We start from the raw sequence: 26,876 nt of genomic DNA on the forward strand, positions 1-26,876 counted from the left end.
GTGCAGTGGCGCGATCTCAGCTCACTGCAACCTCCACCTCCCAGGCTCAAACAATTCTCCTGCCTCAGCCTTCCAAGCAGCTGGGACTACAGGCACATGCCACCATGCCCAGCTAATTTTTGTATTTTTAGTAGAGACGGGGTTTGGCCATGTTGGCCAGGATGGTCTCAGTCTCTTGACCTTGTGATCTGCCCGCCTCAGCCTCCCAAAGTGCTGGGATTACAGACGTGAGCCACCGTACCCGGCCGAAAAGTGTTCTAAGAAAACAGGCTTCAGCTTCTATTCATGGGTTCTTGGCTTATTTTCCTTTGTTCATCAATGCACTGAAAGACTTTCTTTTACATAATTATTTTTTTATCCCTGGAAAAGATAAAAAAGTATTTTCGTGATACACATAAATTTTAGAATCTTTAAACGATTAGAAAAATCAGGTGAGCTAAACATACAAGTCATCATAAATTTTGAAGAAAAGTTTGACTTTAGACGAACTTTGTGCCTCAATGTTTCTACCCATAAAGATATTGGTTGAATCAAAGCAAACAACTAATAACAAAAATGGACAGTAAACAAAGATGCTGTGTTAATGGGGAAAAGTCACTACACAGAGTTTATAAAACGTGCTAGCTTGCAATTTCTGCAGGCTGCTACTTCTAGTATGAAATGTGCATGTCCTTCCCAGAGTCCGCCCCTTATAATACTATAAAGTATAAAATGCTTTTAATTCAGTTGAAGTTTGTAAATGATCCTGCTGTGTAAGTTAGTCTGGTTTGCACTGATCAGGCAATATTCAAGAACGCAGAGCTCGTGTTCTACCTGGAATAGAACGCTTGTACTGCTCCGACACCAAGTATTTCATCTGTCAGTCTAATCTTGGACATTTGGAACCTCCTCCATATCTATCATGAGGTATTCTTCACAGGAATAAGCTTTTGTTTCACTATGAAGAGTTGAGTGCATTTTGAAATCCACTGGAATCTCACAGGAATTGAATCTCTTCTGTGCAAATTTGGGTGTGGACTATGGAAACCTGTAAGTCTACAGAAACTAAATCAGCACTTTTGTAATTGGGCCTAAAATATAGTTCTTAGGGTTCACTTTAAAAATATTTTGTATTTTTTCCTGGATTTTATTGCCAATGTTTTGTTGTTGTTTTGATTTTGTTTCTTGTCTACACCTGGGTTTAATTCCTCAACCACTAGGTGCTCACTGTGCTGCGATGGTCTGAATGGAGGTTTGGCCTTGTCTCCAGCCTGTGACCACAGGAAGACAGGGCACCTGTCCTATTCACCTCTGTGTCTCCGGTGTCTCACTCAGGATCGGGCACAGATACATCTCGTAGTACATGGTCAGTGAATACCTGATAGTGCGTCTCAACAATTTATGGTTTAGAGGCCAACATGGACATTTTATATTTCAGTATTTAATCAAGTGTACTCTGTGATCTGGGAAGACATAGAGTAGTAGTAACAATTTCCCTGTGTTTTCTGTTATGACATGTTCATGTTGCTATTTATGTTTGGAAAATGTCCAAGGTTGCCACTATAAAGGAATCACTTTCGTTTGAGAATAGGCTGAAGGTTGGATGAAAGACAGGATCAGTGAGACAGTGTCCTGGGGCACTGGTAGAGTGAAAACCGTAAGAGCTCACTTACGCTAAAGACCGCACAGTCACCTTCAATCTGCCCAGACCTCAGGTGTGCTGCCTGCATCCAGCTGCCTTGCACTCTGTTGTGCCCAATCCACAATCTCTGGATTAGGCTGTAGGGCTTGAAGGAAAGAAGGATAGAGGCAAATGTGGTGTGGTGGGATCACTCGGCTTGCAATCAGAGGTCATAGAAGCAAGATTTTGGAGTTCTAGTCATATAAACTTGAACCCTCAGCAAAACAGGAACAGTACTGCTGAATTCTCAGAGGTTTTTGTGTTGATTTAGTAAAAGAATACAAGGTGGAGAACAGGGGCTCTGACCTGTGACCAGGCCAGGTGATGGGCCTTACATTTTTGTTAGCTGTTTACTCATTTTGCCAATGAGTGTTGTATTTATTCCTCCACAAATTCAACAGTGCTTGCCAAGGACCTGCTATGTGCCAGGAGCTGCTGGAGCCAGGAACCTAATGATCACAGTGTCAGCCTCTGCCAGCCTTTGTGTGTGTGTGGCGGGGGTGGTTCTGAGTAGCCTCAGCATCTTCCGTACCTGATGCTTGGAGAGCCTGAGGACACACAGCGTAAGTGATAGCCTGAGTTGGGAGGAACCCCAGACACTGGGTCTGAGAACCTCCTTCAGAGAAGGTATTTGTGGCATCTTGGTGATATAAAGATTCTCTCAAATCTTATTAAAAATGAATGGATCGACTGGGTGCTGTGGCTCAGCACCTGTGATTTCAGCACTTTGGGAAGCTGAGGCAGGTGGATCACTTGAGGTCAGGAGTTCGAGACCAGCCTGGCCATCATGTTGAAACCTCTGCCTCTACAAAAAATTACAAAAATTAGCCAGGTATGGCTGTGCATGCCTGTAAACATAGCTACTTGGGAGGCTGAGGCAGGAGAATTGCTGGGATCCGGAAGGTGGAGGTTGCAGTGAGCTGAGATTGTACCACTGCACTCCAGCCTGGGCAACATAGCAATACTCTGTCTCAAAATAAATATATAAATTTAAAAAAAGAATGAATAAATCCTGTGATCTCAAGTCTAAATAGTGTTGTTTTTGTTGACCTCTTGCCTGTGGATTTCTTTTAGATTTGGTAAAAGAATCCTATACCGGCTGGGCACGGTGGCTCATGCCTGTAATCCCAGCACCTTAGGAGGCTGAGGTGGGTGGATCATGAGGTCAGGAGTTCAAGACCAGCCTGACCAAGATGGTGAAACCCCATCTTTACTAAAAATACAAAAAATTAGCCAGGCATGGTGGCGGGTGCCTATAATCCCAGCTACTGGGGAGGCTGAGACAGAGAATTGCTTGAACTAGGGACGTGGAGGTTGCAGTGAACTGAGATCGCATCACTGTACTCTAGTCTGGGTGGCAGAGCAAGACTCTGTCTCAAAAAAAAAAGAAAATCTTATTCCATCAAAAGCATTTCTTAGCTTTATTTCAAGATTTCCCTTAGTATGTAAAGGACAAGACATACACCCGTGAGATGCTCTGTGAAAAGGATACAGTGGTCAAACAATCTGGGGAACAGTTCTTGCTGTATCTTCCTCTTAAGAGAGTCCTGGTGGGCCCGAGTTTTGGGAAGATGCAGACATATCAGACCCTAGTGTTGTTTGCCTCTGGTATCGGTATCAGAGTAACGAAGGTGAGGTTATCAATATTTATTTAATTCGCCTCTGTAGTGTTTATAAGGAACATGTATCTTTCTGTAAGTTAAATACTCCTATGAAATAAGGAAAACAGTCAAAAAAGGAGACCCAAAAAAGGTTCTGAGAAGTCCTGCCATGAGGAAAGCTACTATGTCCCCAGTGTTTTCCACCAGGTAACACTTAACTAGTTCTTATAGCGTTTTTTTGGGGAAGTGCTTACCTAGTAAACATTGCACACATCTCAGAATAATTTAACTTGAGAGCTAGAAGCAGGTTAAAGCATGGCCCCCATGCCTCACTGCACTTGAAAATAAAGTGATGTCTGCAGAAGGTGTGTGGCTTGCCCGAGATGGCCCAGTGGAGGCTGAGCAGAAGCTCCCATTCCCTTTACCAGGAAGGTGAAGCTGCCCACCCCTCACTTCTGTTAATAACACTGTTAAATTAAACTATATTTGGCCTGAGGAGGCCTCCATACCTCGAGCCCCTAGGTAACAAATTGCAATGTAGCTTAGTATGTAAAGGGACTGAAAGCCTACCTTTGAAGTATACTTTTGTATCATAGCTGAGTCTTAGCCAATCACAGCAGCTAAGCTTCAGTCCATCCCAGACCATCAACTAATCAGACCTCATTCAAATATGGCAAAGGCTGCCTGTAATCAGGCCGCTTCTGTACCACACCTCTGTTTTCTGTCCATGAATACTGCCTGCGCACTTGCAGAGTGGAGAGCTCTCCGAACCTCTCTTCGGGGTCCAATTGTTGTCCAATTCAAGAATTGTCCTTTGTTCAATTACACTCTGTTAAATTAATTTATCTTAAGTTTTTCTTGTAACAGTCCCCTTGCCATGACAACAGCCATTAACAACAGGGCAACGTGTACAGGGGATGCTACCAGCTCTGCTGTGCGTATTGTGTGAGGAACATTTAACATCTCAAGACTTCAGGAAAGATAAATAATTTTTCAGATCTGGGCTCCGGGACCTGCTGCATTACCCTGGGCTTTATGAACACGTTGTTACCCTTTTCTCTCCTGACGCTGCCTACTCCATCAGGAAAGGGTCTGGTGAGGGCTGACTTGCATTTTAGCTCTCCCAGGCATGGCTGCTATCCTGAGTCCCCACTTCCTTGACACAACTTCCGCCTGGCTTCCTGTCGATCTCTGAAAGTTCCAGGGAAGCTGGATGCACAGGAAATGATGAACTTTGAGCATTTCTCCCCTAAGATCCAACAGAACACTTGTGAAAACTTCTGTGTTGTTAGCCGGTTTCCTCTGCCGAATGAGAAAGCTGGCTGCCCCATCGCACTCTGGGCTCTTGAAAGGTCTGACTCTGAAAGTGGCCCAGGTGAGGCACTGAAAGTGATGGCGCTTACAAGGGAGGGAACAGGAAGCACAGCTGTATTTCCATAGACAGCAAAGTACAGGGGGGCAAAGCCATAGATTTTAATTTTTATGCTTCTTAATTTAAAAAATAAAACAAAACAGAACACAACTGGCATGCTTGCAAAAACAGGGTCTAAAGTCCCTGCGGGAATAACCAGCCAGTGAAAGCGAATGTGGGGAGGGAGAATGGGATTGTATCAGGCTGCTTCACAATGGGAGGTCACCCCAAATCATTTATAAAAGGTAAGTGCTGGCGCAGCCCAGCGGGCCCCGAGCACCACGCTGTAGGTGTGATTTATGAGGGAGAGACTGGCTATAAATCAAACCCCTTTGTTTTAAGTAGTAGTTTCAGTGCAGTAGATTAATTTACATGCAAGGAGAATGAAGAAAAATTGCAACATATTATAATCTATGCATATCACAGAATTAGATTCCAAATTTGAACAAAGTGTTCCTGCTGACTATTTGACCATCACTGTAGAACAAGTGGCCTTGTGCAACGTTCCTTAGGGGGCAGGGATGAGATGGTGACTGTTTGGGTCTTCAGGTTACCAGGGAGTGTCATTTGTTGGGACCCTGAGTAAGAAGCTTCAGAGCTAGAAGCCAAAAAATTAATTCCTTTTGATGTTGGTGTGAACTGGTGGCCAGGCTCTCCGGGTATCCTTGTGAGTAAAAATTTTGCACTGTCTTCATTGTTGCTACCATACTTGAACTTTGCAATTTTGCTGCTCTTGGTGCTAATATAATAGGGGGAGACAAGATTCTAAGCCAATTCCCATCAGCCATTGTGTAGTTGGAGATGAGAGAGAAGAGCCAGCTCAAGCTGTTTATAAAGTTCTGTTTATTTGGATCTTTGATTATCCTTACCGTCTTAATGCTCATAGTTATTTCACACATGTAAACCTTGTGCTGCTCAAGAGATGGGAAACTTCCCGAGAGCAGAGCTTAAATCTTTGGTTCTCTTGTATTTCTCAAAATGCCTAGCACTGTGTTTGGGAAAGAACAGATTCTTGGGATGCACTTGTTGACTTGAATCAAATGTCTGTGAAAACAGGAGAGAGCCATTGCCATGAGTAATCAAAACCCTGGGGTTATTCAGAGCCCTCATTTCAGCTATTAAATTTAGCTCTCTTTTCGCTCAAGCCTTTTATCATCAATACCACGAGGGGGAAGGACAGAGGATTATGATATCATCTCTATTTGCTTCTCCTACCCTCCTGCTGGTACTGAAATGATCAAGAGAGTAGAAAAATGGCCAAAAACCAATAGAAGGGAAGAGATGCAAAGGGCTCAGAGAGCCATGCATGGGAGGCTTTGCCTGGAAAGACTGAGACAGACTGTCATCTTGTAAGCTACTACCTGGTTTTGGTTTGGTGATGATTTTGTACCCATTTGCATACGTGGCTTTGCATTTGTGCACTTTGGGGTTTTAGGTTGAATTCGAAGTCTGTGCTTTCAAGAAGAGAAGGAAATTCCTAATAATATGCTGACAGTAAAGTTAATGACAAAGGCCATCTGCATGATGTTACTATAGATTTGGGTATTCTTGGATATTTTTATCCTTTTTGCCCCAAAACAAAATATTTTCATGGAATACCAAATGTTCTGTTTCTACTCAAAGTGTAGATCATGCTATGAATCTATTAGAGGGCGATATGGCTTAAAGCTGTCCTACTGATTGTCAGTAATTTCTAGATTTGCACATAGTTGCTGGTAGGCTGTATTACCTGTGAGCAGTGTTCAGTGGGTTTTAGCGAAGACAGTGGCCATGCCATGCAAATCCCAGGGGGAAACTGAGACTGAGCCAGGCGGGTAAAGGGAGAGTGAGAATGTTTCTGGAACTGTTTGTTCATTCCTTCATCAACCATTTAAGAAGTACCTGTTATAGTCCAGGTATTGCACTTGATGCTGAGAATACAGTGATGAGGACAATGGAATCTGTGCCCTCAGGGGGCTGGAGCCTCTCAGGAGAGAGAGAGACTCTGGTAACAGAGCAGGCTCAGGGCTGTGGCAAGGACCCTTCAGAGTCTTCCCTGGCCCTGCACCAGCCAACCTAGGGGAGTTGATGGGGGCATCGAGGGACAAGCTGCTGAAGGAAAAGACATTTGATCTACTTTTGAGTGGTTTGTTCTTTAGGTGAAATGTAGAAAAGGTGTTTCAGCTATGCAGATAGAAACCAGGATGTGTAAAGACAGTATCTGAGTAAGGTGTGCTTTCCAATATGCAAATATGATACAAAACTAAACCTTCTTTAATTGATATCTTAAAACATTGATTATGTTGGCCCATTGGAGGAGGTGCTGGACTGAATTGCTCAAAAGAATGAACTCTGGCTTTGTTTTCCAGACCCGGTAACTAGCATTATTACCTCGCACAGAACAGAGGCTAAGTTTGTGTTTGTAGAAGAATCAGTTAACTCTTACACTTTTATTTCCTTGATCTCTTTTTAACACTAAACAACTAGTAGTAGAAGCAAATGTAATTGTAGTTTGTGATGTAGTGGCTGTCTTGGAGATGAGGATGAGCTTTCTGCAATCTCTAGCAGTTTACTCTGCATCCTAAAAGCCCATTTTTCTTTGTATACAAATCAGCATGATTCTTCTAAAGTGAAAAATAATTTTGCTAAGTGATCCACTGCCTTGCTGACCCAATGGAAGAAAGCTATGGTTTTTGTTTTTGAGAGATTTAAAATAGGAGGATCCTGCAGGCTGTGGGTGCCCTTTGTGCCACACTCAGAAGTAGGGCACACGTTTCTAGGGGCCGGGTGCGGTGGCTCACGCCTGTAATCCCAGCACTTTGGGAGGCTGAGGTGGGTGGATCACAAGGTCAAGAGGTTGAGACCATCCTGGTCAACAAGGTGAAACCCCGTCTCTACTAAAAATACAAAAAATTAACTGGGCATGGTGGTGTGTGCCTGTAATCCCAGCTACTCAGGAGGCTGAGCAGGAGAATTGCCTGAACCAGGAGGCAGAGGTTGCGGTGAGCCGGGGTTGTGCCATTGCACTCTGGCCTGGGTAACAAGAGTGAAACTCCATCTCAAAAAAGAAAAGAAAGAAAGAAGTAGGGCACACATTTCTTGCTTTTCAGACTTCTTACCTTCCCCACAAAGAAACCACAAATGGGAAATTCGCGCTGAAAGAGTCAAGCAACATGGGCCCATCTTCCTCAGCAGGGCCATCAAAGAGGGCACACCACTTTCCAAAAGTACTGAGCTGAGACTCCAGATCTGAAAAACCATCCTAGTTGCATGTCTGTACCACTCATCACGGCTGGGAACTCGGGTAGTGTTCTGTAAGAGTGAGTTCACTCAACGTCCTCACCATGGCCTTTTGAGAGGGAGACTATGACCATCCTCATTTTACAGATGGAGACTTCGGTTAAGAATTTGCTCAGGGTCACCAGCTAGTAGGTGCCAGCACCGTGGCTTGAGTCTTGGCGGTCTGGGTGGCAGGTGCCATGCAGACTCCAGCTGGCCTTACCCACTGCCTCCCTCCACCATTCAAGTTGTAATGATGTTAAGATGCTTTGTGGTTAAAAGCAACATAGAAACATATAAGGCTCTGTTTTTAGTTTAAAGCAACTTTAAATGTTTTAAGAGAATAATAAATAGAATAGTTACTGTTTTTCTCAACAATTTCTAAGATATGAATTATGAGACCCAGAATTTTTAGGAGTATTTTAAGACTCCAAAGATAAGAATCCTTAAGAACTCACTGTGGAATGAGAAACACTGCCAGTAAGTATATATTTCCTTCATATTGGTCAAAATATATTTTATTTATACTTTGAACAGTTCCTATATCCATATGATATAATACTCTAAAGAGAGTATAAAGAGAGTACAGTGAAAAGGGGGCCTGCCTTCCATATCTGATTCCCTTCCTTAGAGGCAACCAGTGTTAGGAGTTTCTTGAGTAACCTTCTACAGATATTGTATGCATATATAAGCTTATGTGTCTATATAGATTATTTTTTATTTTTTGGTGGGGAGGGCACAAATGGTAATGATTTATTTATTTGAGACTGAGTCTCACTCTATCACCCAGGTTGGACTGCAGTGGCACAATCTCAGTTCACTGCAACCTCTGCCTCTTGGGTTCAAGTGATTCTCCTGCCTCAGCCTCCCAAGTAGCTGGGACTACAAGCATCTGCCACCATGCCTGGCTAATTTTTAGTAGAGACAGGGTCTCACCATGTTGGCCAGGCTGGTCTTGAACTCCTGACTCAAGTGATCCACCTGCTTCAGCCTCCCAAAGTGCTGGGATAACAGGCGTGAGCCACTGACCTCGGCTAGTAATTGACTATATATAAACACTTCAGTGCTTCGGTATTTTCACTTTAAATTATGCGCTGAAGTTCAGTATGAGCTTGGTCCTTAACAGCATATTCAATTTCATTAATCTGATATTGATTGATTGATTAAAGAAAAATTGATTGATTTCTTTATATAAAATTTGCATCTAGCTAGCTTAATAAATTATCTTATTGTTTGTGATAATTTTTCAATTATTTCCTTTTATTTTTCAAGCTAAAAGTAATATACTGTGAATTACCTTTTCCAAGTTTTATACTTCACATGTATTTTTCTCATTAATTGGATGGCCAAACACCTGTGAAATGAAGTGAATAGTGATCATGAGCTTTCCCATCTTTTTCTTGACTAAATTGGAGGCTTCTAGCTTTCCTCTATTAGACAGTCTGACTTTTAGATTAACACACACCCACACAAACTAAGTATACACAAACACGTACTTACTTGGCATTTAAAAATAAATGTTATTTTTTAAATCAAATTGAGGAATCATCTACTATTACCATATTTAAGAATAATTAATAGAAATGGATGCTGACTTATGTAAATACCTTTTCCATCACATATGGAGATGATATTTTGATTTTTCTTTTGATATAATGATTTATATTAATAGAGTCAATGATATTTAATAATTCTTATATTCTGAAATTTATATTGCTTGGTTGTCACACATTATTCTTTCAATATTTCTGTTAAGAATTTCTTATTGTTCTTTTTTTTTTTTTTGAGACGGAGTTTCACTCTTATTACCCAGGCTGGAGTGCAATGGCGCGATCTTGGCTCACCGCAACCTCCGCCTCCTGGGTTCAAGCAATTCTCCTGCCTCAGCCTCCTGAGTAGCTGGGATCACAGGCACGCGCCACCATGCCCAGCTAATTTTTTGTATTTTTAATGGAGATGGGGTTTTACCACGTTGACCAGGTTGGTCTCGATCTCTTGACCTCGTGATCCACCTGCCTCAGCCTCCCAAAGTGCTGGGATTACAGGCTTGAGCCACCGAGCTTATTGTTCTTTTAAAATGAAATTTTCTTGTTCTGGGTCCTCTTTGTTGTTGTTCCTCAACGTAATGCTTGCTTTGGGAAGAACTGGGGCTAGGCACAGTGGCTCATGTGTAATTCTGTACTTTGGGAGGCCCAGGGTGGATCACTTGAGCTCAGGAGTTCAAGATCAGTCTGGGTAACACAGTGAGACCTCATATCTACAAAACATCCAAAAAAGTAGCTGGGCATGGTGTCATGTGCCTGTGGTCTCAGCTAGGTGGGAGGCTGTGATCCAGGTATTGCTTGAGCCTGCAAGGTGAAGGCTGCTGCAGTGAGCTGTGACTGCACCATTGCACTCCAGCCTGGGTGACACAGCAAAACTCTGTCTCAAAAACAAAAAAAATTAAGAGCCTTCTTATTTTTTCACCATCTAGAATAGTTCAAAAGAATGTTAGAGACTTCTGTTTCTTAAAGATTTGATAGAATTCTCTTGTTAAACTACCTAAACTCACTGCTCTGAGGGAGGTATTAGCACTTTAACAATTCTATTTCTTTTAGAGTAATTAGTCTACTTAGAATTCCTAAATTTTTTGATGAAATTTTGGTGATTTATCTTTTCTAGAAAATGAATTTCACCTACTCAAGTTATTAGTTAGAATTACAGAGAATTCAGTAAAGTGGTCTCTTATGAGTCCTAAAATTTCTCCCTTTATCATATCTTACAGTGTTATTGTATTCTTTATTTGTTAAAATTAGGTTAGAAAATAATTGACATATATTTATGTATTCACTTATTTATAGCTCTTGGATTTTTCATTACTGTCTTTTTTTAGTTTTCTAATTAATTTCATGTTTTATGCTTAATAATTCATTCCTTCTGTTATTCTTGGCTTTACTTGATCTATTTTCCATTATTTTCCTTTGGGTGATCAGTTCAAATATTTTTAGTTTTTTCTCCTTATTAATATATGTACTCAGGGTTATGCGTGTTTCTTTGAGTTCCCCTGTAGATGTGACTTGGTGGTTCTGCTACATAGCATTTTAATTATTGCTATTTTCTAGTTTTAACAAAATTCCACTTTTGATTTCTTATTAAACTATGAATCGAGAAAAAGCCTTTAAGTTTCCAAGTGGTAGGAATTTGTTTGTTAGTTTTATGTTTTAGTTTTATTACTAATTTCTAGTTTTGTTCATTATGATCAGGGCATTTTATCTTATTGTTTCTAATTTGAGGAATTAATTGAGGTTTTCTTTGTGGCCTAATATTTTCTTATGTGTGTATTTCTTTCAACAATTTTTAATGTTTGTATTTGTTCTAATGTTCTCTTTTTTATAGAATATACTTAGTCTTCAATTTCTTAAATTATTTTTGACTCTCAATTTTCTCTGGGATATTTTTTTGATTCTATAGATTAAAACACTTTATTCTGGAAAAGTTTTCTTAACGTGTCTATATATATATATATATATATATACACAAATATAAACACATTTCAACTGTTTTATCTTGGAGATACCAATTAGGCATATGTTGGATCTCTTGGTTTGTTTTCCTTATCTTTCATTTTCTCTCTGGCTCTTATAAACCTCTGCTTATTCTGTTTTGATTTATTACATTTCTCAGTCTTTTGACTGCTGTGTCTTGTTAGGTTACCAGTTTCTCTGTTTCTCAAAACTGCTGTCAAGGTGGCTTTTGTTTCTGTGATGGTTTAAATTCCTCTTCCAAATATTTTCTGAGTAGTACCAACTTGTTTTTACCACCTGTTGTTGGTGAAATATAGTTTCCCTGAGTTCTTGCAGCTACGTTGAGATCATATTCTGTCAAGGCGATTTGCTTAATTCTTTTTTTTTTTTTTCTGAGACGGAGTTTTGCTCTTTTCACCCAGGCTGGAGTGCAATGGCGTGATCTTGGCTCACCGCGACCTCCGCCTCCTGGGTTCAGGCAATTCTCCTGCCTCAGCCTCCTGAGTAGCTGGGATTACAGGCATGTGCCACCGTGCCCAGCTAATTTTTTGTATTTTAGTAGAGACGGGGTTTCACTATGTTGACCAGAATGGTCTCTATCTCTTGACCTCATGATCCACCCGCCTCGGCCTCCCAAAGTGCTGGTATTACAGGTTTGAGCCACCGCGCCCGGCCTGCTTAATTCTTTTAAACACATGGTGATGGGCTATAGATCACACTTTTGAGCTTCATAGTAACATTTTTCTAGTTGATGTTTGTCTTTCATTTATGTAAGATTTATGTCTTTTCCTTTTATTACAGTGTTTTCTTTTAATTGATCTGGGTGCTGGCTTTTCTTTCTTTTTTTTTTTTTTTTGCTTATAATTATATTTGAATGAAGCAAATTATTTCTGGTCCAGTTAATTGCAGAGTAACACACTGGATGGCAAGGCTATGACCATGTTAGCAGGAATTCTTCATAGGGCATGGCCTGTTCGAGGGCATTCTTTCCAGCCTTTACTTTGAAAGTCATCTGAAATGCGCAGATGCAACTCTGCCCACAGTGCTGAGTATTTCTTCTGCCTCCTGCCTTGTTGACAGTCTGCTTCCTGCATAAATGGCGTGTCTGATTCCCCATCTAGCTCACCACATCTTGCTTTCCTTTTCTGCCTCTCAGTTCATGGAAGCCACCTACTCCCCACCTCTCCCTGCTGTCCCCAACAAGGGAAGTTCACTTGCCTTGGGCTCTTTGCCCTCTAACCCTTGTCTAAAGCCTGTGGCCCTGGAACCCTTTCTCCAGTAAGTGTAGATTCAGCTTCCGTCCCTCGTAGGTTACAGTTTGGGTTGCCCTGGCCTCTAAGTTTTGTCACAACTTGCAGATGAGTTTAGCAAGAGGGTTAAAGTATCTTTTTTTCTGTTTCATATTAAAACTGGAATTCTCCATCATATTTTAAGTCTTTGTATTTTAAATATAGAAGAGTTCAAGTTTTGGGAAGTGTTGTGCTGTTACATGTGTAATATTTGGTATTCTCTATTGGCATATATTTTTTAACATTTCAAGGGTTTTGTTAAATATATAATTTTACATAGCTTATTCTTTATAGCTTAGATTATCAAATAAAATGTTTTGATATGAAGAAGCAATGATGTGATTTGTGAATTCTTATTCTCAAGTATATTTTTTCTATATAAATATAATTTTGATAGATTTTATGTGAAAATCTTTTTAAAACTTTCAATTTCTAAATTGATGCCCCAGCTTAAAACTCTCGAAATATTTTGTGTTGTGAAACATATCCATTAATATAAAAAGACACAATTTCCCTTTCTGTGATTCAGATATTAAGTTCCATTCTCATCTCTCTTTTGTACCATCAGGTGGTGCTAAATATGTCAAAATCTTAATGATGAAATTTTCAGGAATACTCTCCACATACAGTTAGTTGAGGAAGGATCTTTGGGTTGACTGACATGATTATTGCATCTAAATTAAAAATAGCATGATTAGAAACTACAACAGTTTAATGTAATTACACAAACTGCAGAGATGTATTAAGTATCAATAGCATTTTTTATGTTTCAATGTGAATAGCATCATATGCAAAAGTGAGTCTGTGACCCTGTGTGAAGAACTGCTGTGACTTCTGTAATAGTTTCTTTCGTTTCGTGTGGATGAGGATCCAATATTTAACACAGAATTTACATCACCTTCCTTCACGTCATTTTGCCCCTTTGTTCTTTGGTAAGTTAAAGTTTGCTGAGTTTGTTTATCTAGCATCGGCATATGTGATTTCTCCATGTCGTATTTGATCTGGGCTTATTGCATTAGCCTCAACCCTTGGATGGAAAATGATTTCTGTAATTTGCTTACCTGAAGAGCTTGGACAAGGAGCTTCAGGTAACTGCGGCCTCAACAATTTTTTCTTTTAAATTTACACTCTGCTCATTATGGAGGTAGAAATGTAATAGACCTTCCAAAAGGGAGCAGGTGACTTTTAGTGTCTCTTGAACTTGAATTTCAGTGGCCATATAGTATATCACATAGTTTGCAGTTAGCAGCAACATAATTACTCAATTTCTTGTGAAAACAGAGAGAGGGCATATGTTATTTATTTCCAAATCCCTGGGGAGTGCTTATACTCATTCAGTGCTGTATTATCCTAAGAGACTTCCTTTTAAAAAGTTAAATGACACTTCTTATATCACAAAATGAGAGCAGAGTCACGAATACAGATATTTGGTGATTCCACCTTATAAAATTTTAATGTGTCCTTAAAATCATTAAAAGGCTTTCATAACTTTCTTGTTCAGCTGTCACAGCTGGGCAGTAGAGAACAGGATGTGTAAAGTGCAGGTGCAGGGAAATCATTGCTAGGACCAAGTTGGAGCTGGTTTGAGGTAGAGTGGAGATAAGAAGAGGTGGCCAGTCTTGCCTCTTCTGCAGAGGTGGCTCATATAGAAAGTGTGGGAGACTTGCCGAATAACATCTCTTTGTTCTTATAACCCCTCCCTGGCATACCCTGGGCCATCCTAGCCTTTGGCTTTTGCACAGCCCCTGTGGCTCTTGTCTCCTTCCCACCTCTTCTGGCTCCCTCAGCACTGGGTCTCAGTCACTTTCTGAAGGGACTAGTTCAGCATTCTTCATGCTGATGCTTGGGGACATGCTTATGATGGCAGAGGCCAGAAAAGGCCTGGTGCTGCCTCAGATCCTGTGTGGACTATGGCATGGCAGAGGACAAAAAAGGAAAGGAAAGAATGGAAGTGAGCAACAGAGTGAGACACTCCTCTTTGTGTGTGCCCCACCTGTCCTTGAAGGAAATGTGCTTGTTTCACCTCTCACCTGCCTTTAGGCTCTGGGGACCAGAAGGTTAGTGGAGACATCTGTGCATCAGCTGCTCAGTAACTGAGATGGCTGGGTGCCTCCTGCACCCAGGGACTTTAGTCCCAGCCAGAGTGTGCTGGGTGGCATCACAGGGAGATGTTTGGGGCACAGTGTCTTCATAGCATCCTTTAAATCACACTCTTGGCAGCTGCTTGCCCACTTGAGCAAGCGGCCCCCTCAGCTATCTGCTCTCACAAGGAGCTTTTGCAGTGGGTAGATCTTCTGGGGGAGCTCCTTCAAGAGGAGTTGATAGCCCAGCTCCAGGGTATCCCAACAGATTCCAAGCCTGGCCCTCTCCCAGGAACATCAGGCATGTGCAGGCTAGTGCTTTACAAGCATGCAGAGTTTACTTTTTTTTTTTTCAATGTCCATGGCGTTACCGATTCTCCCTTTCTGAGACATCATCAATGAATTAAGTATTTTAGTTATACCAACTTCTCTGGAGTGTTTCTGCATCTTTGATTTTTTGCATCCATCTGTTTGGGAGCTTACTGCTTAAGCAGAAAATGGCGGCACCGAGAGGGACTCAAATTCTGTATGGCAACTCTTGGCCCAATACGAGACCCTGATGAGGGGGTGGGAGAGGTGGTGACATGTCCAGCTTGTGCAAGACGAGGACTGGGTAGCCCCTGAGTAAATGAGGGAAGGAACCAGGAGGAGCAGGACAGAGAGCATTCCCCTGCAGGCCGGGGAGGAATTTATAAGCAGAAGCTCAGACTTGGCTGTTCCTAGGGAAGCTGATGGGTGCTGGCTGAGGTTTTCTGGAGAGGATAGGTGGAATTAAACTTGAAGGCCAGAAGGATTAAGATGGCTTCCGTCTGGGAGCTTCTTCCCTCCCATGCTGTGGGTGGGAGGAGGAAATAGAAAATGTGGCAGAAAGGACAGGCCAGTGGCTGATGGCAAAATCAGGGGCAGAAAGCTGGCCAGGCTTGGGTGTCAGTGGGTTTGTGGGTAGACTTTGGATTTGATGGAGTCCAGGTCTGTCTTGGCGGTTAAGGAGCAGGCTATAGCGGGAAGAGGATGCTCATCCTCAGCACGGTTGCTGTATACAACTGTGTGATAGGTTCACATTTTCTTTGGATGACTCCACTCCCCTTCTGCACTGGTTGTCTGTTGCGGGTCTCACCCTCTTGCAGCCCAGGGGTGAATTCCAGGTGCTGCACTGGTGTTTCTCACCTTCGTCAATCTCGTTAGGCTAAACTCCAAGTGTTATTCAAAGTAGCCAAAATTATTCCCCCCTGTAGGTCTGAAAATAAGGGATGAATCTCTATTGATAAATAAAGCAAGCACCTGTAGACCTCATGCTGGGGAATAGGGACTTAACTTTTGATATGTCAGATTTCTCAAAGCCAAGGGTAGATCCAGGTTGTGTGGGGTCTAAAGCTTATTTAGTTTTTGGTGCTCTCTTAAAAAAAAAAAAGTACAGTTTGTCAATACACAACGGGGTATGGGCATTAAAATGTATTTAGAATGGGAAAAATAACACAACAAATTAAAAAAGTTGACAAATGCCACTGTCACGGCAGAAACCCCCACAAACAGCACACTGTTGCTGCTTAGCTGTCCATCACACCTCTACAGTGTATCCTCTTTCCCCGGATGTTTGGCCTCATGTCCTGTGAGTGCCTCTTCATATGACAACAGTTTGTAATGTTGTTTTCTTTTGAGTGAGTGGAAAGAATTCTGTCTTCGGGTGTGGCTGATGGAGCTTGTTGTGGATTCTCGGTAGTTTACGGAAGTCCCTTTCGCCTGCAGGACTCTTCACCGCTGGTGACATATTGGGACCACCCCGGCCATTTCTTGCTTGCAGAGAGCTGCTTCCCAGAGATGACCTTGGGCGACTGTCTCCTGTGGGCCTCTCTAGGCATGGGCTGCTGCACTGTTGCCTCAGTGTCTGGTGCTGCTTAGCTAGGTCTGTGCACCACCCAGCCCTCCAACTCCCGCTGTGATTGGGGTGAGTTGGCCCTGGAGAGTGAGACTGGGTGTGATAGCTCCAAACCCGGAGCAGGACCAGAGCAGCTGCTTATTCAGATACTTCCTGTTGGGGTCAGAGACAGGGGCTGGACACTGGTGTGGTGTAGAGACAGTGCTGCAGCATATTGACTCTGCCCCATGCTCAGGACCATCACCAGGGGGAAGAGGAACACCCCAGGCTGGGGCACAGCTGCACACTTCCTCCTCGCCCTCCAAGGACAGCACGCAGGGCCGTGCAAGGGACCTCATCAAGTAAGGGACCTGCTGCTTAGGCTGCATTGGCAGATGGTATCTGCCTACAAAGCCATCCTTGGCCGGCATGACCCTTTCTGAAAGAGAAGACGGATGAGGGATGTTTTTTTCTTCCCAAAGCCTATGGTACAACAACAGAGATGAGATGTGTAAACGTCTAGCCTAGAGTCTGTCTCATGGTAACTGTTCAATGACTGGCAGCTACTATGATTATTAGCAAATTACCATGTGCTTTAATCCTTCTCCTGTGAGTTTTGTCTGAGTCTATTAGTTTCCCAGAGCCAGCTTACCCTGGGGAGAAGTCACAAAGCTAAGAACCAACTTTATGGCCTCTAGACTCAGTCACTGACACCCGTTTTCTGGGACACTTTGAACCTGGGTGTGGGTCCTGCTCCATGAACATGGTGTGAATTACCCTGTAAAATAACTGGGGTTGTTCGTTCTCCTTGCTGCATGGGTCCTGCAGGGAGCACTGGGCAAGGGCCAGGGGAGGACACGGGAAAAGAAACATGGCTCTTGCCTTCATTGATTACCCCAGCGTTGAGTGGATTCAACATAGTGTTAATTAAGGCGTTTTGATTGCAGGTGACAGCAATTCTTTTCTATAGCTTAAGCTATAGAAAGGAGGGAATTTTTTGGTTGATGCAATTGAAAAGTGTCGGGGCAGAACCGTCTGGTTCCAGCGAGCAGAACTAGAGCGATGGTTACTGAAATCACCGGGATGAACCTGTCCTCTCCCTGCGGCTTCACACTCAGGGGCATGCTCCCCTCATGGCGGATCCAGGAGATTTCAGGCTTCCATCCTCTCAGGTCAGTAAGCCAATGGAAAGCAATCTTCAGTCTCCTGTTTTGTCTCCAGCATTCTGGAGGCCGATGCTCTGACTCTAATCGGCCCATATTGGGTCACATTCTCCCTTGACCCAGTGGCTGTGGACAGAGTGATGGAATGCTCTCATTGTCTTGGTCTGGGCACCCTGTCCTTTCTAGGAGTCAGGACTGCTTGCCAGCCCCGCCCATGCTATCTGGACTGAGAGGGCTTGAGAGGACCCTAAAAGGTCAGCATGGTCCTTTTCCCCAAAGTAGAAGCCATAGGTGTTAGATAGGCAAATATTACAATATACACAGCAAGGCAATGCACAGTCAGCATAATCAGGCTGTCATTACTGACAGCGGCATTCCATATAAATGATCATCAGTTCACAGTGCATAGCGAGTGACCAGTGAATGTTTTCTGATTCAATCTGCCATCAGATTAGAAGTTCTGGGAGCATAGACCACTGAATTATTGTCATCTAACATATTGCTTAACATATATAGGATTTTATAAGCATTGTGAAATGAATTTGCTATAATATTTCACAGAGAGGAGGCACATCAAGATAGATTCCTTTGATTTGGTTCCCTGGGAAACTGAGAATATAAGATTCTGGGGGTCGCAGGGTTGTATTCTTCTGGAAATACAATGCAGATGTTTTCCCTGCATTTGTGAGTTTTTAAATTAAAATTTGAAGGGAGCCATGAGTTTGTGGCCTCTGGTAACAAATTGCCAATTCTGTGAGTATTTGTCAAACTTATTTATTTATGATGTCTTATATTTATATACTGATATTATATTGCAGAATTTCCTTGGAGACCATGACAGATGGATTTCAATATATGTTCCCCTATACAAACAGCGTGCTAATTTTTCCTGATCAGCTCCTTAGCCTCTTTTCATCCTCACCTGTCTGTACACCCAGATCCTTTCTCTAGTCCTGCATTCAGCAGCCACGTGACAGCTGGTATCAAAGTTAGAGGTGGTGGGGGCTGAGTGTGGTGGCTCATGCCCATAATCCTAGTACTTGGGGAGGCCGGGGCAGGTGGCTCACAAGGACAGGAGTTTGAAACCAGCCTTGCCACTATGGTTAAACCCCGTCTCTACTAAAGATATAAAAAATTAGCTGAGCAAGGTGGCGCACGTCTATAATCCCAGCTACTCAGGAGGCTGAGGCAGGAGAATTGCTTGAACCTGGCAGGTGGAGGTTGCAGTGAGCTGAGATTGGGCCACTGCACTCCAGCCTGGGTGACAGAGCTAGACTCCATCTAAAAAAAAAAAAAAATTAAGTTCGAGGTGGTGCTTCCTCCTGCAGGTTCTCATAGCATCTTCATCCTCTGCCATGATGTTTCTCACACTGAGGGCCACTTGTTTTGCCAACTAGGCCACAAGGACACATGGATGCCTGTGCCACCTGTACCCAGCACCAATATCCCACACATATTAAGCATTAAAGGAAATATACATGGGTCAAAGCATGAATATGTCTCATTTGAGGAACGTTGCCTTTAAAAGATGGTGAGGGGACAGCTAGGGATTGCTTTGGGAAAAATTCTATGGAATGAAAGCAGAGCAGCTAAGTGTATGCTAGACAGTAAACAAGCGGGAAGTCTATTTACTGAGCATTTATTACTCAGCACTCTCGGGTCCTGTGGCATCACAGAATATAAAACTGAGGCTTCCTGGTTGAGGAGCTCAGCATTGTTTGAGAAGGCATTAGGAGGAAGCACGTGGTGGCATGGCTCGCAGTCCACATGACAGCAAGGCAGGGGCTGCTTTCTCCTTTCATGGAGTGAAGAGTTCTGTGGAGGAAGTGGGCCGTGAGCTGGGCCTTGAAGGCTGATTTATAAGTTAGGATTCTTCCAGAAGCAATGACAAGAACCTAATTCAAGCACATTTAAAGTTAAAAAAAAAAAAAGGATGGAGGAAGGGCTTTAATGGCTTTGCTTAGTGAAATGTGCCAGGGAGTTGGGAACGGAGAGCTGGGTTGGCTGGCATCATCGGACCTGTTTGCTCTCTGCATTGCATGGCTCTGGCTTCCTCTGAGACTTTGTTTTCAGGCTGCTTCCATGTCACCCCCAGCAGCAAGTGTTCAGGCTTAAATCCAATGGGCTTTAATCACTTGTGACCCTCATCAAACCCCAGAGGATGACAGGATAGCATGCTCATTCCCAGAGCCAGGGCAGGGTCAGCAACCCCACCTGTCGAGGATGTGCACTGAACAGTGAACACGTCAGTACATGAGTGACTGGACACATTGATGGCAGGATTGACTGGAGTTTGGGGAAAGCAAAGGCCTAGTGTGTAGAGAGACACATGACTGGCTTCTGTGGCTATGAAGGCTCCCATTTGAAACCCCAAAGGAGGTCCAAACACTGGCTCTCAGATGCTCTGCCCTCCACAGTCTCCAGTGCTGAAACACACAGTGGGACCCGGACTTGGCCCAGCACGTGACGCCCGTGGGGCATGAGGATGCATGGCACACAGGCTTTCTATAACTGAGCAGGTACTATATCTACTCAAGGCTTAGGCTTCTGGACCTCAGTTGGCCTTGGATGCCTGAGGTCAAGAGTGGGCTCAGGTGCATTACAGAAAACAAATAAGGATGTGGCCAAGCTGGGCTTTCAACCCTGAACTCCAGACAAAGCCAGGCCTATGTTCCTGATGAGATGGCTGAGACATGCGTGCATCTCCGAGTGTTAACACCCTAGCCTCATCTGCACATTCTTCTGCCTATATTCTTGTCTTCTAAAATGTAGCTGTGACCTTATTTATTCCCATCTGAGTTGTTGACCCAAGTCTGGTTCCTGACAATGCCTGGGACAGACTGCCCTGCTTGTCAGAAATTCTTGGATCAGAGTTCACCAGTTCAGTTACACAACAGGCTGAGCCCATATTTCTTTTATTTTCCAGAAACCATAAGAAATCATGTCACATTAATTGCTGAATGGCAGAAATGATTGTCTAGAGTGTAGACTTTGCCATATTCTGTAGTTGGGTTTGAATTGCAGTTTCCTGACTATGGACCTGTGTGAGCTTGGACATTGGAAAGGGTTTCTTAGCATTTCCAAGACAATGGTGATTTCACTCTGGCACCACCAAAGTTTCGCCAAATGACTTTTGCTAAGTGTTTGTGTCATGGAATGTGACAGGAGTGATAATGACTGTAATTTGTGTAAATCACTCAAGAAATGTTGCTGATAAAAAACACTTAAAGGTGTTACTTTTTGTTTTGGTTATGGTTATTGTTACTTAACCTCCCTACACCTCACATCCCCAAGTAGGAAATGCGACTATTATTCTAAAAACCTGGGCCGTTGTTGGAGAAATAGGGGACGTTTCCTAGCTAGCTCCAATCTTCTGTCAGCAGTATTAGTTAAACTTATGGCATTCACCTGTTTGGTCATTTCAGTAATGTGATATAAAAAGAAATGATATCAGAATGGTGGGATGGTGGTGTGTGGTGCGTGTGGTTTGTGTGTGGTACATGTGGGGGGGGTGTGTGTGTGTGTATGTGTGAATGCTCTATTGTAATTGATTTCCTCCTGTGTTTTGAAAAATGCGATGGCTCCTTGATTTCACAAGCCCAGTCCCTTCTGTGCACCCCCATCACAGGTTGGTAATTACACCCTTGGCAGTTGGTATTCCCTAGAGATTAATGTTTGGTGCCAGCTTTAATGTTAGAGCCATATTTAGAATATTCATTATGCTAATAATGTTACACCATTCATCCGATGTATATTTATGTATGAGAAGATATGATAATTCTGTGTGGCTGACTTGGAGCAGGCAGACTGGTGTATCACAGGAAACACTCTTTTCCTCATCAGCAGAGATAGGAAGGAGGAGGAAATTAACATTAACTCAGGACCCGCAGCATTCCAAGACCTGTGTTGGGTGCTCTGAATACAGGATTTCACTGAACCGCATTCCTATTACCACCATTTTATGGGTGAAAAAGAAGGAGGCTCACAGCAGGAAGTAACTCACCCCCTGGCATGGTCACTAAATGGGGTGTAGGTCAGGGGTTGCTCCCAAGGCTCCCCCCAACATGGAGTGAATCAAGACACCACCTCCCTGTGCAGCTGTGAAAGAGAACCTGGGAGAAAAACCTCTGCTTCCTTCTCACTGTTTTTCTCTTCTCCATGGAGAGAATGGCAGGTATCAATTTTGCAAAGCAGTTGAGGGTTTTCGGCAACAGAGAGGCTGAGACAAACATGAATCATTGTTCTAACACCCCTGGAATCTCAGCATGTAAGCTCCTCCTTACTGAAAAAAATGGGAACGTCTTAACGAGTACCAGCCAGGAGCAGGGTTCAGGGGAATGCCTGAGTTCCCACTTTTGGTAGGTTTTCAGAGTGCACATAGTCGTGTAGTTTTTTTCTTCCCTGTTAATTTAGGATAAGGGAGGAGAAAGGACAAGGATGAAGGGGACTGAGAGGGAACTCATTGAAGACTGCAGTCTTTCATCTTCCTGGGAGTGAACTCTGAACATAGGGCACTGCTTACTTCGAAGCCCACACGGGAACTCAGTGGCATGGTGCAGCCAGGATAGCCCTGAGCAGGGTTGGGAGCCCCAGACCCCTTGCTAGGTGACCACAAGAAGTTCCTTCACCTGTCTGGGCTTCTCTCCCCTGACTTGTAAAATGAGACTGTGAGTCAGAATCCTTTCAGATGCAAGTGACAGAAACTCAGGTTCTGTGAGCTTCAGCTTCCCTCTTGATCTTGGCCTGCAGATGCACTCCCTTTAGGGATAGACCTGGCAGCCACAGCAGCAGACTCCCCCCCGGGGAATGACACTTCCTCCAAGTATCCTTACATCACATTCTGAGGAACGATTCCACTGGTCTTTCCTGGGCACAGGCTTACTCATTTGACTGTGGCCAAGGTGATGAGATTCTCTGGCTGATTTTCACTGGATGAAGGTGGAGAGCAGGGCTGCTGGGCAGAAGTTGCAATGGAGTGGACAGCAGGGCTGCTGGGCGGAAGTTGCAATGGAGTGGACAGCAGGGCTGCTGGGCGGAAGTTGCAATGGAGTGGACAGCAGGGCTGCTGGGAGGAAGTTGCAATGGAGTGGACAGCAGGGCTGCTGGGCGGAAGTTGCAATGGAGTGGACAGCAGGGCTGCTGGGCGGAAGTTGCAATGGAGTGGACAGCAGGGCTGCTGGGCAGAAGTTGCAATGGAGTGGACAGCAGGGCTGCTGGGCGGAAGTTGCAATGGAGTCTACCAGGAGAAAGAACAGTCACTGTGGGTCCTACAACCTGCTTGCTGTCCAGTCAGTTCAACACTGACCAACTCCTCCAACCCAACCATTCCCCTTTCCTTATTTTCTTCCCTATACAGTTTGAACAAAACTGTTTTCCCAGAAGGAAGGAGTTTTATCTCCCTGTTCCGCGTTTCTTCCCTCGCAGGCTTGTTTGATCCCTGGCTGCCTTCTCGACCCTTCAGTGTGTGCAGAAGATCACCTGCTGAGCTGCAGGGCTCATGCCCAGGAGTCAGGACAGACTCCTGATGCCTAAAGACAGCCTGTGTGAGGCTGCTCTTGCATTGCTGTAAAGAAATACTGGAGGCATTTAGTTAACTTATAAAGAAAAGAGGTTTCATTGGCTCATGGTTTTTCAGGGTGTACAGGAAGCATAGTGCCAGCATCTGCTTCTGGTAAGGCCTCAGGAAGCTTCCAATCATGGCAGGAGGTGAAGTGGGAGCAGACACATCACATGGTCACAATGAGCACAAGTGGGGAGGGCAGGGGAGGAAGTGACACACTCTTAAACAACCAGATCTTGCAGAAACTAAGTGAGAACTCACTCATCACCAAGGGGATGCTGCTAAGCCATTCACAAGGGATCCACCCCACAATCCAGTCACCGCCCATCAGGCCCCACCTGCAACATTGGGGATCACATTTCAACCTGAGATTTAGAGGGGACATACTTCCACATCATATCATGTCACTGCCACTGTCAAAGTGGAATGCCTTTAATTTCTCTCCCCACCCCCACTCTCATAAAACACATACCCAGGTTAAAAGAAATCAAATCTAAACCTTTGAATTTTATTATATGATTTACATGCAAAAGCATCTGAGGCTTCTTTATATCTTGAAATACTCAGTCACAGATTCACTTTTAATACACTGCAAATGGAACATCAACCAACCCAAAGAGTAGCAATAATGAGAACTCGCTACATTTAACAAAAGATGAAATAGAAGCTTCGGGGAATAAAGCCAGAAGCAGAGGATAAGACATGAGGGTGGTCATAGTAAGGAGGCTTTGACATCACATTCAACCCTGAGGTTCCTGGAAGCCAGAACAAAGAGAGAACCTGTGACATTTCAGAGCAAATCAGGTTTTCAGTGGCAATAAAGATTTCTCCACTAAGGAAGGCACTGTTAAACCTATGTTTTCTAGCACTATATTCTAAGAGACTTTATGTTCTAATTTCTATAGGAACATCTGTGAATGGGTAAGAGACTGTTTCCTCGACAATAGAAGTAGACTGCACATGGTAAGTTCTAGGACACCTATTGATAGGAACGATGCTGAGGCCCAGATCCCTGAGGATTCATCCAAGGGGGTTTGCGGGACACCTGTTTTATAAAATAAGGCGTGTTGAACATGTCTGTGATGGGCAGTTCAGGAAGCAGAGCCAGAGAGTGAAGCAGGCTGGGGCCAGGTCAGAGGAGCTCTGGAGGCCAAGCTCAGGACTTTGGGCTCTGAGAGGTTGGAGCTGGTCAAAGTTCCAAACAGTAATAGAAGGACATCACCAGGTTGAATGTAATCTCACCTGCTGACTATACAAGTCTGATGTGAAAAGCATGCTGCTTCCTCCATTTCCAGTACCAAGGGCTCCTGATCACCTGGCTTTGGAGCCTTCTGCATCTTGGGGAGAGGGGGCCCAGCCAGCACTCACGGTGAGAACAGAGCTCCCTTTCGGGACCCCATTATGCTGACCCTGCCTTCCCCTTCTAGAAGAAATAAAGCATCGAAAGTCCTGCTTGTGGTAAGATTGCTCGCTGCTTTCTGTGGCCAAAAATGTAGGGGTTCCATCTGCCAGCATTTTGAAATAAGTAGTTCATTTTTTTTTGTTTTTACATCTGGCCAGAACCCACCCAAATGGTGATATACAAATGTAAGTGTTAATGGTATTTTATATTGTTGTTGTGGGCGTGTGTATGTGTGTGTGAAGTTGACTACTGTGGCAGCCGTAGCCAGCCTGCTCTGAAATAATTCATGTCAAAGTAAAGAGAAAATGCTTGTAAAGACGATTTATAGGCACACACACACACACACACACACACACACACAATTTTTGTGATGAGAATATTTTCAGGCATTTTAGAATGAGAGGCTTCCAGAAATGTTTGAAAGCGATACTGGGCATGAAAGAAAAACCTCTGCTTGGAGCTGCATATGGAGGGCACATCAATCAGAAATATTTAGCATGATTACGCGCTAGTATTTATTAAAAACGGGGGGCTTTATTTTAAAGGATTTCTGGGCTTACTGTGCCTAATGTCAGCAAACGTTTGTGTGTCCAGCTCTACCTCTCAGTGACAGGGCTCAACGGTGGGCATTTAGCAAGCTCTGTGCACCTACACGCTGCAGATGGTTTCATTTTATAAGAGATGAAACTGCATTTGGTGGAACTGATTAAATATAAAAACACCACCATCTGCCATTTATTCTAATATAAAATGGTTTGGGCAGATGCTGACATCTTTCGAGATGATTGATTCATCCCTGACAAGAGAAGACGCTCAGGGGGTTCCAGCTGCCCACCACTCAGACAATACCGGTTTGCAGACGCTGACGCCAATCCCGCCAGTTTGATTTGGATGTAGGAGGTGAGCAGAGAGCACTTTAATGATAAGAAGCAGGGAATTTCTAAGCGCATCACTATCTTCTCCCCACCTCCCACCTCCCCTGGCTTCTGGACTACGTTTAACCAGAATATTTTCTCCACGTGCTCCATCCTATCCTGTGCCTGATTCTCCAGCACCAGGATAACTGGAGGAGTGTTATTTTCAGAAAATAGTCTATTTGCACTTTAGTGTAGAAGGCTTCCAAACACTCTCTATAGTGGCTACTGATGGGTTTAAAATCATCTTTTCTAAGTGGACTAGGGGGTTTCATTAAAGAATATATTGTTTATAAAGAACCCATGTTGCATGCTGTAGACTGACATAAGCGTGCATGTTGCTTAAACATCTGTGGGTGTGCTAGAGCCCTTTGCAAAGTGGTAATAGATTATGTGACTCACGAAGAATATTTCCCTAACAATTTTTTTTAACAACCTAAATAATTTTGGGAAGAAGGTGGTGTAGGGATCAAGATGTTTACTTGGTGCTATGTTTATAAAATATCTACATAATTGTCACATGTGAAGTCAATGTTTTTCTCTCATAGAATTAAAGTCAGAGGTGAAGCTGGATTTTCCTCATCTTGTTCATCACATTTCTAAATATTTACATTCTTTACTAATAATTAGGCACATGATTTAGGAATATTTCTTGATATTATCATTATTTGAGACATGGTTTCACTCTGTTGCTCAGGCTGGAGTGCAGTGGCGTGATGGCAGCTCAACCTCCTGGTCTCAAGTGATCTTCCCACTTCAGCCTCCTGAGTAGTGGGACTACAGGTGCACAGCACCAGATCTGGCTAATTTTTGAATGTTTTGTAGAGACTGGGGTCTTGCTGTGTTGTTCAGGCTGGTCTCAAATTCCTGAGCTCATTTGGCCTCCCAAAGTGCTGGGATTACAGGCGTGAATCACCATGCCTGGCTTTGATATTATTTTAAATGAAACGCGGCAAAGCTATGAATAGCACAATGTGCTCGTGCTCTGATGACATATATTCCTATGCGTATAATCGTGCAGGTTTGTATAGATATGTTTCCATTTTGGTGCTCATAGGAAATTCTGGTATTTTGAGTCAGAGTCCTGTCCGTCCACTTTCTTTCTTTCTATTTTCTCCTGTGCGTCTATTCTCCTAGTGCTTTCTAGTCTGGTAGTCAAGGTGGGAGGATTAGATTTCA

The 26,876-nt window shown here is 43.4% G+C and overlaps 1 protein-coding gene across 3 annotated transcripts in view; it reads left to right on the forward strand.

Annotated features, from left to right (window-relative positions):
* Nucleotides 1-26,876, forward strand: part of LOC128929670 (uncharacterized) — a 361,144-nt gene that overhangs the window by 61,088 nt on the left and 273,180 nt on the right. For 2 of the 3 annotated variants that reach the window (XR_013526170.1, XM_078348518.1), the window contains exons 2-3: nucleotides 16,550-16,748; nucleotides 17,606-17,830. Coding sequence is in view for 1 of the 3 variants with exons in the window: in XM_078348518.1 (XP_078204644.1) it covers nucleotides 17,721-17,830 (110 nt within the window). In the remaining 2 variants the exon portion in view is untranslated. The remainder of the gene's footprint in view (nucleotides 1-16,549; nucleotides 16,749-17,605; nucleotides 17,831-26,876) is intronic. The other variant, XR_008476490.2, reaches the window with a different exon arrangement.

Source organism: Callithrix jacchus, chromosome 14, assembly GCF_049354715.1.
Source record: "Callithrix jacchus isolate 240 chromosome 14, calJac240_pri, whole genome shotgun sequence".
In the NCBI taxonomy this organism is placed as follows: Eukaryota; Metazoa; Chordata; class Mammalia; order Primates; family Cebidae; genus Callithrix; species Callithrix jacchus.